The sequence below is a fragment of the Sarcophilus harrisii genome, chromosome 5, assembly GCF_902635505.1.
Source record: "Sarcophilus harrisii chromosome 5, mSarHar1.11, whole genome shotgun sequence".
In the NCBI taxonomy this organism is placed as follows: Eukaryota; Metazoa; Chordata; class Mammalia; order Dasyuromorphia; family Dasyuridae; genus Sarcophilus; species Sarcophilus harrisii.
In genome coordinates, this window is record NC_045430.1 from 12699466 (window position 1) to 12711649 (window position 12184).

At 49.5% G+C, this 12184-nt stretch overlaps 1 protein-coding gene across 4 annotated transcripts; it reads right to left on the reverse strand.

Annotated features, from left to right (window-relative positions):
- Positions 1-3120: 3120 nt before the first annotated feature.
- On the reverse strand, positions 3121-10556 carry CBY1 (chibby family member 1, beta catenin antagonist). 4 transcript variants are annotated; one of them, XM_031940046.1, is made up of 6 exons: positions 10449-10556; positions 7832-7949; positions 5286-5391; positions 5090-5208; positions 4505-4609; positions 3128-4430 (listed from the first exon to the last, which is right to left on the reverse strand). In XM_031940046.1, the coding sequence occupies exons 2-5, from the start codon at positions 7907-7909 to the stop codon at positions 4529-4531; spliced, it is 384 nt and encodes a 127-aa protein (XP_031795906.1). In that variant the 5' UTR covers positions 7910-7949; positions 10449-10556; the 3' UTR covers positions 3128-4430; positions 4505-4528. The 4 variants fall into 4 exon arrangements, with proteins under 4 accessions (XP_031795907.1, XP_031795908.1, XP_031795906.1 ...); XM_031940047.1 differs by lacking the exon at positions 10449-10556 and adding an exon at positions 10294-10446 and having other exon boundaries at positions 3121-4609; XM_031940048.1 differs by lacking the exon at positions 10449-10556 and adding an exon at positions 10107-10256 and having other exon boundaries at positions 3121-4609.
- Between the last annotated feature and the right edge of the window lie 1628 nt (positions 10557-12184).

The window sequence follows — 12184 nt, forward strand, 5'->3', positions numbered from 1 at the left end:
CTAACATAGTTCTTTTAAAAATTTTTTTATTTTAATTTATAAACTAAAACAAGCATTTCCATAATAGTTAAAAAAAAAAGATTACACATGAGATTGCCTTAGGTACAACTTGCCAGTCTTCTTAAATATGTAACAGTTATGATGTAAATTTTTTTCCTTCTCATTCTAGATATGGCTATTATTAAACACTTGTGTGTATCTATCATATTTAAGCATTCTATAACTACTATTTATCAGCTCTCTGGGTGCAGATAGTGGTTTTCTTAAGCCCTTTATAGTTCATTTGGGTATTTAGAATAGTCAAAATGACTTATTTGCTCAATTGTTCTTAAAGCAATATTACTACATAGCATTTAGTTGTTTCTTCTCATTTACCTTATTTTTTTTGCAAGTGTCAGAAATTATTTCTTTCATACCTAACAGTGAATTTTTGTAGATTTGGGATGGAAAATGCCATCCACAGCCGGAGAGAGAACTATGGAGACTGAATAGAAATTGAAGCATAGTAGTTTCAGTTTTTGATTTTTTCTTAAGTTTTTTTTTTCTTTTGGTCTGATTTTTATTGCATAATATGAAAAATATGGAAATATGTTTAAAAGAATTGCACATATTTAACCCATGTCAGATTAGTTGTTGACTTGGGGAGGAGGGAAGGAAGGAGAAAACACAAAGTTTTACAATGTTGAATGCTGAAAACTATCTTCACATGGATTTAAAAGAAATATTGTTGAAATTTAAAAAAAATAACTCATTAGGACCAAGGTTTTCCCCTTTTCTACTTCCTCATCCAGAAATCAAACAGAGATTTACCCAGGCCAAGATCTAATCAGACAGTAAAATTTGGACTAATGGGTGCATTTTATTTACTCAAACAGATCTGGGAAAATGTAGATCCTCCCTTTTGTCAGACATGTGATATGGAAATTGATGTCTCTTCAACCAAGATTGGGTACACCAAGACTCTCACTGTAAAACAGCTCACTCTCTTATTGTAATATTCATTTTATAGTTAAGCAATCAGTGTTGATTGCCAGTCTGAGGAACACCTATACTCTTCCATGGACATGTAAGCCTTGTACTGTAAGCCCACCATGACAAATCTTTAGTCCATGAGATGACCAAATGATCCTTTTATTAATATGCTGACCTTATTAAGCAATTAAGTTACACAATGTTTCTTGAACCTTTTAAAACATCACACAAGTCTATCCATGTTGTTCTAAGATCGTTGAATTCATTTCTTACACTATAGTAATCCATTACAACCATATACCAAAATTTGTTCAGCCATTCCCCAATTGATAGTCATCCCTTCAATTTCCAGTTCTTTGCTGCCACCATCAGAGCTGCTTTAGCTCTGATATTTATCACTGATATATCTCTGATGATGCACCATCAGACAGTGGCCAAAGCTAAAGGCTTTGGTGATAAGCCCCTTTCTGGGGCTTCCAAAGCTATGGCTGCAGCCTCTGTAGAATGAAACCATTTCCAGGAAGGGGATGGTTAGGCGAGAAGGGAGCACTGGGCTGCTAGCATGGCTGTTCCCTAAGGTTCTTAGGCTCAGGCTTTTGGATTATCTCCATCAGGGTTGAAGGGACATGTCAGGGTGGTGGCAGCCTGATTTGCCTGACTGCCCCAGGGGTATCCTGATGCTCCTGCCATAACAGTGTAATAGTGGGGAGTGGCCCTTTGTTCTCAGGAGGTACCTCTGTAGAGGATACTGGATAGTCACTGTAAGCATGACTTCTAGTGGCACTAGAATAGGGTGAGGGGATTCCCTGGCTCCTGTGTCTGCTTGTTGGTAGGAGTCATTCAGCAGTGACATCAGGTTATAATGAGGGAGGCCCTTCTTTACAACCATTTCTCCTCTCAATAATAGCTGTAATAGATAATAGAACTTAGATTGGGATGTGCTCCTTGGAATGGAGCCTCTTCACCCAAAGGCACCCAAACCCATTCCATTTAGTTTCTCATCTTGACTCTGTGCATGGAACTTAGCAGATTCCTGAAGGTGGCGGTCAAGAAAGAGGTTCAAGATGGGGTTGCTCAATGATGGATTGTTAATAATCCTTCCTTTTAGATCCCTTTTTAAATTTTTAACTTTTAGATACTTTTTAAAAAACTTTTAATAGTGTCTTATTTTTCCAAATACATGCAAAGATAAGTTTTCAGCATTCACCTTTGCAGAACCTGTGTTTGAAATATTTCCCTCTCCCCTAAGACAGCTAGCATTCTGATACAGGTTAAATATGTAATTCTTCTAAACATATCTCTATATTTGTCATGTTTGCACAAGAAAATCAAGTCAAAAAGGAAAAAAAAAATCCTAAGGGGGGAAAAAAAAAGCAAACAACAAAAGGTGAAAATACTATGCTTTGATCTCCATAGTTCTCTGGATGCAAGAGGGCACACTTTCCAATCATAAGTCTATCTGAATCAATACTTTTATAAGATTTTGATTTCCATGTTTTCCCTCTCCCTCCCATTCCCCAAGATGGCAATCTGATATATTGTACAATCACATTAAAGATATTTCCACATTAGTCATGTTAGGAAAGGATAATCAGAATAAAAAACAAAATCAGAACAAAACGAAAAAAATGAAAACAGTGTATTGTGATCTGCATTCAGACATGATAGTTCTTGGGATGTGGAGAGCATTTTCCATCATGAGTCTTTTTGAACTATTTTAGATCATTGTATTGCTGAGAAGAGCTAAGTTTAGCACAGTTGATCATCACATCGTCTTGTTGCTGTTTACAATGTTGTCCTGGTTCTGCTCATTTCATTCAGCATCAGTTAATGCAAGTCTTTCCAGGCTTTTCTGAAATCCACAGCTCATCATTTTTTATAGCAAAATAGTATTCCATTACATGTAAATTATTCAGCCATTCCCCAAGTGAAGGGCATTCCCTCAATTTTCAAATCTTTGCCACCAAAAAGAGCTGCCATGAATATTTTTGTCCATTTATGTCCTTTCCCTTTTTTGTGATTCCTGTGGGATATAGGCCCAGTAGTAGTATTGCTGGTTTCTTGAAATGAATCATCTTGAGGCAAAGTGGAGTCAGTGGTGCCATTTGGAGATCTTTCTAAGCTAGAAACAGCTTGGATACATATGAATATGATATTAAAATTGTCCCTGGGAAGCCTGGTCTTTTTTTTTTTTTTTTTTCCTGCTGAGGGTTAAGTGATTTGCCTAGGGTCACACAGATGTCTGAGGTCAAATTTGAACTCATATCCTCCTGACTTCAGGGCTGATGCTCTATCTACTGTGCCACCTAGCTGCCCTGAAGTCTGGTATTCTTTCCCCCTGATTAATGGCCACATGAAAAATGGGCTACAAATCTAAAGCTATCCATGATTACCATGTGTGTTTACTTATGATTTTGTCTGACTTAGTGGTAGTCAGGCTGTTTGCCCCAGGAGCCTATAAACTTGAGGGAAGGGACTATTTCATTTTGGCCATGGAGTCCCCAGAACCTGGAGCATAAGACACTGGCCTGCTAGCCCACAAGCTGGGCCTTGGAGAAGGCAGGACTCAAAAGTCACCTCCATGTTCATCCCGCCTCACGGTGGTGATGTATCCACTCCAGAAGAGAGTGCTTGGGGCACCCTTGGATCCTCTGGTCGTTTGTGCCCTTTGGCAGGATCATCTCGGTGCACCTTCCACTTCTGGTGTCATCGGCTCCCAGCACAGTGATCTGGCCCTAAGTTTCACCTGAGAGTCCCCAGCTCCCTCCCCTAAGGCTGCCGTGTGGGAAGTAGAAGCCCAGCAGAGCACTGGAGGCCACTGGGCACTCTTGGCTCAGCTCCCATGTGGGGTCCTGGTCAGAGGGAAAAGCCTGAAGTCCTCACTGGATTGAAGGCCTGGAGCCTTTATGTTGTGCTTCAAATTCTGCAAGGCACATCCTTCTATTGGATCCCAGCCCTTCCCCCCATTGTGGTTCATAAGAGAAACCTGTCATACCCTGACCTTATCAAAACCACCTGTGAGCACCCGCTGCGTGGCTTCCCTCCTTCCTCTGAACCACAAAAGCTCTGGTTCTACCTGCCTGCAAGGCGCCACAGATGGCCAGTCTCCCCTGTTCACCGGAGGCAGAATCACCTGAGCCACAGAACTGATTTCACCTTTAATAAAAATTAATAGTAAAAACTAGAACACCTGCACTCCCATGGGAGCAGGCAGAAGGGCCAGATGAGCCAATGAAGCTGCAGAGTTACTAATTTAGGAGAGAGACAAACCAGACAGGGTCAAAGCTGGACCCCAGAGCTTGTCGTGGCTGGGGCCAGGTAGGAGCGAGCTGACAATCCATCTGAACGAAGCACATGTCTTGGATGGAGCTGCTGTCGGCCATATCACACCAAGATTTCCAGGCTCTAGAATGAGCTCCTCTTCCTCTCTTGGCCCGGAGGCCCGGCCCGAGACAGTCCTGCGTGCCAGCGTGCTCCGTCAGTACCTCCACCAGGGCCAGTCCTCCCTCTTCCCTTACCCCTTTGTACTGACCCCCGGGGCTCGGTGCCTCTGACATCACTTCCTCCTCTGGCTAATGCTCTTCAGTTCATCCAGTTCCTTCTCCATGAGATGGGACTCGGCTGTGGTCTCAGCGAGCTGGAAGGAATGTGGGACACACCGTGACGCCAGGGGCCCTCGGCACAGCTGGCCCTCCCATCCGGAGGCAGATGAAGACATCAGAAGGAGCCCCTCCTCTCGGGCTCCGGAAGCCAAGGGCTCCCAATGGGGAATGTCTTGTACAGCCTGAAGATGCAGCTGCCCCCTGGGGAGATCTGCTGAGCTCCCAAGGCCCATGTCAGGAACAAAACCTGATGCGGGCACCATAGAAGGGGCTCCACAAAGGAACAATAACTAGGTGGGGGAGATTGTGGTGGGGCCAATGGACAGACACTTGCCTTTCAGGGTATAGGGCACTGGCCCACTCTCCCCTACCACCCAGATGGCACACCCACAGATGGCAGGGGCCAGGTCTATCTCCTCCAAGGCAACCCCCACTCTGAGCATCCTGACTGCAGCCAAAAGCCCAGGCCCAGCCCCTCACCATGCCAGAAGGATGACCCAGGCTCAGCCCCTCACCATGTCCAGCAGGATCTCCACTTTGACTCGCAGGAGATTGTTTTCCTCTTCCAGCTGCTTATTCCTCTTGCGCAGTCGCTGGGCCTCCCTGCGGTCCACGCCTCCACAGGTACCTGACTCTGGGAGAAGAGGAGCAGGATCCATGAGAGCCCCTCTCCCCATGCAGGGACCCCAGGGGGCGGCCCAGGCTTCTCACCTGCTATCCACTGGCCATTCTCAAACTTGAGGCTCTGCCCAGCCAGGTTCAAGGTTGGCGCTCCATAGTCCAGTCCCAGCTCGACCTCCCGAGTGGATCTGTCCAACTGTGGGCAACAAACAGACCAGAGGGCAGCTGAGCTCTGAGTCCGAGGCCAGGCCCCTCAGGAGGGCTTGCTGAAGACCCTGCCTTGCAGACATGGCAGAGTGGCCTTGAAGGGTGAGTCTGAGTCTGAGCTCTGCAGGTCAGTACTTTGTGAGACCAGCCTTGGTTTCGTCACTGAAAAGTAGGGCTAATGGTCTCTCCCTGCCTGAGAGGATCCAGTGAAGTGCCCCACAGATGGGAGGGAGCTCTGTCTGTGAATGGGCACCTGACCTGGGATGGGGCTCTGGGACCGGCACTGTCTCTTCAGGCCCAAGTCCTGTTTTGTCCTCACAATATGGAGCCGTGAGCAGGTCCAGAACCGTGGCCCCTGCTCTCAGGACAGGATACTGAGGTGTGCTTCATCATCCCCAGAGTCACAAAGTAACAGCTCTTTCTGACCATGTCAACCACGGATAAAGACTTTCCTTCTTGGGAGTCTTGCTCTACTCATTAGTTAAAGGTTTGGGGCAGGCAGCTTGCCTACTATTCCCCTTCCTGCGCCCGGCCTCCATGCCCTGGCTTCCTTCCTGCCCCACTGGCTCACCAATGCTTTGCTCCTGAGGGATTTTGTAAATCCTGCTGGGTGGCCACTCGCCAGCAGAACAGCTCTCTGAGGGCAGCGGTCGTTCTTTTATGGTCTTTGGAACTGTGGGCACTGCACATTACATGGTTTTTTAACTGAAATCTGGCCACACTGTCAGAAACTGGCATCAGAGAGATCCCAAATATAGAACTGTAAACACTGGTCACTGCTTACAATATGTTTCTCGGGGAAACAGAATACCTGCAAATTGAGTCCTATTTCAAATGCACTGTTGAGCTGGGAGGTGAAATGAAACTTATAGGGAAATGGCTAAATATTTAACTTTGGGGATCTGACCAGAATCCCACAGCCAGCAGATTTGAACTTGGCTCCTCCTGACCCCAGGCCTGGCATTCTGCTCTACACACTATGGTACCATAGCCACCTCTTGGTCTCCTGTGGCCCTGATGGATATTTTCTGTTAATGTTGTAGAGAAATTCCAGTTTGAGAAGAGATTGGACTGTTTGACCTCAGAGATCTCTGCCAAAGATGAGATCCTATAATTTGATTGACATGATATTGGTACTTCTCTAAAGATGTAGTTTAAGTAAAATAAACAAGTTAATTTGTAGTTGCCTTGTGCTGTTGTCTTGGAAGCAGTTGGAGGCTGGCTGAAGAGGCAGATGGGACACTCGATTCTGCATCTGGAGGTCCGGAGTCACCGACCCCTGCCCCTGATAAGAAGTGTGACTTGGGGGTAAGTCTGCTCTGCTTCCCACCCTTCATTGGCTGACATGACCATTGTCCTTATAGAACTTCCTCCTCATTCTGGTCTTTTTCTTCTCCAAACTTAATGGGTGAGAACTGATTTCACACTTGAGAACACTGAGGAATGGAGTAAGCAGGAAGAAGCCCACTGCCCAATTCCTGAACCTGCAGGGACAGACTCCCCCCCGCCCCCCCCCCCACCTCCCCCCCTTCCAATGCTCCAGCTTGGACATGGTGTGTGCAAGAACTGGCTTGGCTTGACCAGGTAGTTTGTGACAAGAACTTTTTTTTTTTCTTTTTCTCCTTTGGAGGGAGAGAAAATAAATGCTTTTTAAATGAAAAAATACAACCTTCTTTTTCATCAACTATTAAGGGGTCCAAAGCACTATTGGAAGAGTTTCTACCAAGTAGGATTAAAATTCTGTGACTGATTTTTTTCATAGGATGTATGGTGGTTCATGGGAAACCAGCCTCAAAGCCAGCAAGATCTGCTCAAATTCTGTTTCTCATATATCTGGGCTCAGTAAGCTGGGCAGTTTACCTGAGGTAACCGAGACCACAGGCTACCCACAGCATGCTGCCTGGCCCCTCCACCAATGAAGTCCCAGGCTCCTATCTCTATCCCTGCAGTGAGACTGACAAGCAAATGCATGTTATCCCCCATGGGTGTTGGGAGTGGGCTCCAGGAATTGTCCCAGTGAAGCTGCCTACAGCTCCCACCATTTTTGAAACACATCCCGGTCCTGGAATATGCTATTCGGGAGATCTGCTATCATGGTGAATTTTGCTCCTATCCCCTAAAGTGAGTTGGATTTTTTAAATTGTCAAAGCCATTTAGTCCCAAGTCTGGGGAACAGAGTTCAGTGATAAAGCAGGGTAAGGATACTGTTGTTGTTTTTAATTTTTTAAATTATCCAGTTATGCAGAAATGAGGCAAATTTTGTGATATGACAAATAGGCTCTAAAGTTAGTGCCCTTCAAAAGAGGCCTCTGCACAAGGGTCTCCTTATTAGGAGGTGGCTTCCTAAGCTGTCCTGGGCCTTCCTGGAAGTACCCTTTTGCCCTATGCCTTTATAGTCACTCTTTCTACTCAAGCAAGGGCTCACTCACAGAATGTAGATTGGAGAGAGAGGCTGACTTCCGAGGGGGCGTCTTCTTGGGACTGAACTTATTCCCGAAAAGAGGCATCTCTGATAGGCTCCCAGTAAAGTTCCACCTCCTCCTAGAGCTGAGAAAAAACAGTGAGAAGTTAGTGATAATTATGGGTGGCTTTTGTCATGGGGCAGGGGTCACAAGGACACATGCCCCAGAGTCCCTGGCTGCCACTTCTCTCATCATGAGATGCGTTTTTCTCTCTTATTGAAGTCCTGTCCTGGTCTACAAAAGACACAAGGCTAAATGGTCTTCCCTCATTAATTATCTCTATCCCCCAACAGCAGGCTCTCAGGAAAGGTACGCCAACCTGGGCAATAGTTTAGCACATCACTGCACTTTCTGAGGTATGTTTGCACATCGTACAGGAAAGGGTACTGAGACAAAGAATGGCTTAAGTCATTCACTTGTCTGTATTTAAAAGGCTTTCATGGTTCACTCCACAAGATCATTTGGGGGTTATTCTTTTTCTTTTGCAAGGGAATTGGGGTCAAGTGACTTGCCAAAGATCACACAACTAGTGAGTGTTACATGTCTGAGGCCAGATTTGAATTCAGATTCTCCTGACTCCAGAGCTGGTACTTTAACCACTCTGCCATCTAAGTGCTCCTGAGGCAGCCAAGGCCAGTGCAAAGACCAGAAGGGTTGAAAGTCAGAAGGCAGTTCATTTTGCAGATGAGGAAACTGAAGCCCCAAAAGGTTGCTTTGCTTTACAGTGAGTAAAATCAGTAAGTAGCTGGGCTCAACATCCATTGGATCAGATATTTTCCCCACACTCCGCAGCCCAGTGGAATGTAAAGCAGCCTCTGGAGCAGCCCTTCCCAACATGCCTCAGCTGGGAAGCCGGGCTTACTGTCCCAGTCCCTTCCTGTCCTGGTTTCTCCAATCCCTCTGTTTTAATTACTGGTAATAATAATGACTCATTCTCTACTACCAGGACATTTGAGTAGAAATAGACATGAGGAAGGAATTGTCCCCCCAGCTCTGCCTGGACCCACTTAACCATAACCTTCTGATCGTGCACCAAGCTGCCAATAATCCCGAGAAAAGCTTCTCAAAGTTCGGGAGGCCTGGGGGGATCCACAACTCCCCACCAATGAGACTGACCTCATTTACCACCGGGTTGTCACTAGGGTCCAAAAACATCAAAGGCCACTATGTGGCCTGGGCCACCAGGGACTGCCGTTTGTTGTGTGTTACTGATGCGCACATGGAGAACCATTCCTCCCAGGCCTACAACATGCAAGGAGGGCCCTGGGCTGGGCACTGCAGGGACAGAAAGGCAATGTGAGCCCTGACTAGATGGATGGAGGGGACCCTCCTTAAAGAAGGCAGGTGAGGTCATGGAAATCCTGGATGAGATCACGGCTTTAGACCTCTGAGGGACCTCAGAAACCATCAAGTCCCAGTTAGAGAGGAGGAAACGGAGGCTGTGTGATTTTTCCTTGTGAGCCCTGACTAGATGGATGGAGGGGACCCTCCTTAAAGAAGGCAGGTGAGGTCATGGAAATCCTGGATGAGATCACGGCTTTAGACCTCTGAGGGACCTCAGAAACCATCAAGTCCCAGTTAGAGAGGAGGAAACGGAGGCTGTGTGATTTTTCCGGCTCAGCCAGCTAGTAAGGGGCTAAGGCAGGATTCTCAGCTCTCAGCTCCGACGGTGTGACCCTCAGCCAATCACTTATGCTCTCTGAAGTGGCTTTGAGGGCCAGAAAACCCGTGCTCCCAACCCCAAGGAAGGCTGGGAGGAAGAGGGAAGGGGGAGCCCCTCCTCAAACCGAGGGACCAAGAAGTCTCATTGTTGTCAAGCAGCCCTGAGCTAAACCAAGTATCCAGCAGGCGCTCCCTGTGCCCCTAAAAGCAGGAGCCAGCATCCCCACGGGCGGGCCTTCGGGAAGCGCCCCTTCCATGGAGGGAGACAGCCAGATGCAAGCAACAAGGTATAGCGCCTGCTATGGCAGGCACCGAGCACGATGCTTTCCAATCAGTACCTCATTGTGTAACAACTCCGGGGGCGGGTGACAGTATTCCCAAGTTACAGACCAGGAAACGGAGGCAGGGGAAAGTGCTGGAGGCTGAATTCGAACTCAGATCTCTCCGACCCCAGAAGCACTGCTCTACCCGCTTCGCATATACAAACCAGCCGGTCATTTAAAATGCAAACATTGAGCCCTTGTTATTGGGGGCGCTGGGGATGCTCAGCCATGAACAAACCTGCTCTTAAAGAACTCACCGCTCACTGAGGGAGCGACGTGCACACTCCTGAGTCCAGGTGCAAGTATTAGACGCCTGCAGTGTGCTTGACGAGGGATGGAGCGCTGACAGTGAGGAGACCTGGCCCACAGGGAGCTCACATTCCCCCGAGAGGACACTTCCCCAGACGGGGAAACCCCAACCCTCCTTTGGCACGCATTAGGCACCTGCTGTGTACTTAGTCCTCAGGGGGCCCGGAGACATTCGCAAACAAGCACGCCCCTCATTCTCCCTGCAGAGATTAGGCGCCTACGGTGTGTGCCTGGCCCGGTGTCTGTAGAAACCCCAGAAGCGGATGCCCGAGAAGGAAAGACTCACTCACCAGTGGCGTTCTGCCGGCGCCCTTCGGGCCCCAGATCCCGCAGCCTAACGGCCCCCGGGCCGCGCATGCGCGCCGCCGCCTCGGGTTCTGCCACTGTCTGGGAGCGGGGAGGGAGGGGCAGATTGCTGGCGGGGGAGAGTTTGTCGGAGAGACGACGTATACCCTCGAACTGCCGTCGGATTCTCCCAAACTGGGAACACAACCAGGGAGTCAGCTCGGATAAGCTCCCCGATATAAACAGGGAAACGGGAAGATGGCATCTGCTCCCCTCGGCCCCCCACGCCCAGTGGGCTCGTCCCCATGCCAACAATAGCGGATCCTGAAGGAAGGCGCGGCCCCGCGGTCGCCATAGTAACGGCGTCGCGGCGTTCCGCACGCACGTGCGCGCGCACACGAAGGATGCTGCTTTCCTCAGGGAATCGCCAGGCTCCGGCAGCCGCGTGCTCGGGCGCACTACGGGGGCCGCCAGGGGCCAATAGGTCGCCTTGGCAACGCAAGAGCGCACAGTAGGCCGGAGCCACGATGGACGTCCGCCCCGGCGGTCCCCCCGCAATGGGGCCCCATCTCTCGGCCCCAGGGCGTCCTTGTGGGTGTCGAAGGGGGCGCTCTGTGGGTCGTGCAGAGCCGGGCCCGCCGCCCACGCGAGGGATCCCCGGCGTGAGGGGCCGGAGGCGGGGCGCCGCCCCGCTTCGGTAACGGCACGCGCCGCCCGCCTTTCACGACAGCGCCGCGCTTTACGACTTACCTCCCTCCCCCGTTCCCAAGACTTCCTTGCCTGGGTTTTATGCCGCGGGGACCTGCGGCCTCGGGGAGCTCAGTCTGGGCCGGGTCGGGGCCCAGCCTCGGCCGCTCCGTGTCCTGCCCGCGCGCCTTCGCCCCCATGGCGGGAACGCCATGGGTTCTTGTGTTATATCCGGCCTCTCGGTGGTGGGGGCCGTTAAGAGGAACTGAATTCCAGCCCTGCGCCCCTCCTCAGCCGCAAGCCCCTCTGTGGCCTTCCGTTGTGGGCACCCAAGGTGCCCGACCCTTAGGTCATTGAAAAGGACTCACCAGTAAGCAGCGATGTGGGCGGGGCTCCGTCTTCAGACTCAGCCCCTTGCCCTGCACACAGTAGGTGCTTACTCAGTGTCAGTCCCCATGCGTTTGAAGTGCAGGAAGCTGGGAGGTCAAGTATGAATCGCTGCCCTAGTCCAGCAGTAGTCATTCAGTTGTACTAGGTATTGTAGCAGAGTGGGACATGGGAACGGGCATTTATTATGCAGCTACTGTGTACCAGCCTGGCCAGAACACTAGAGATGTTCTCCCGTTTGTGTTACTGGTGCCTTCGGAGCTCAACCCAGGTTCCCCTTCCTGCCCTGATTGTCCCCCCAGGGGTGTGACCCCCCCCCTGGGCTAGGGCAGGAGGACTGGTCCGTGCCAGTCTAGGGGAAGCCCATGCTTGCTGACCAAAAGCAGGAACCCCTTTGTTTTGCATGTCCATATTCCTAGGGGCCAGTCTGGGGCAGCACAAAGTAGGTTTGCCTGTAGAGTGAATGAGTGAGCAATGAATACATAGCAGGAGAGTAACAAGGATAGATTCCATGTTGCCTGAGCCCAGATGGAACAAGTTTGTCCCAGGGCAGGCGGCTGGGCGCTGCTGCAGAATTGGGCCAGGGCCGCAGGTTAGCCCACTCGCTGCCATCAGGAAACCTAGATCCGAAGTGACCGGGATGAAAGATGAGCAGGGTTTGTCCAAG

Coding starts and splice junctions, on each gene's coding strand:
- CBY1 (XM_031940047.1), bottom strand. CDS start 7,909: ATGCCTCTTTTCGGGAATAAGTTCAGTCCCAAGAAGACGCCCCCTCGG. Junction 5,392..7,831: donor CTCTCTCCAATCTACATTCT/GTGAGTGAGCCC, acceptor TGTTGCCCACAG/TTGGACAGATCCACTCGGGA. Junction 4,610..5,089: donor TGGAGATCCTGCTGGACATG/GTGAGGGGCTGA, acceptor CATTCCTTCCAG/CTCGCTGAGACCACAGCCGA.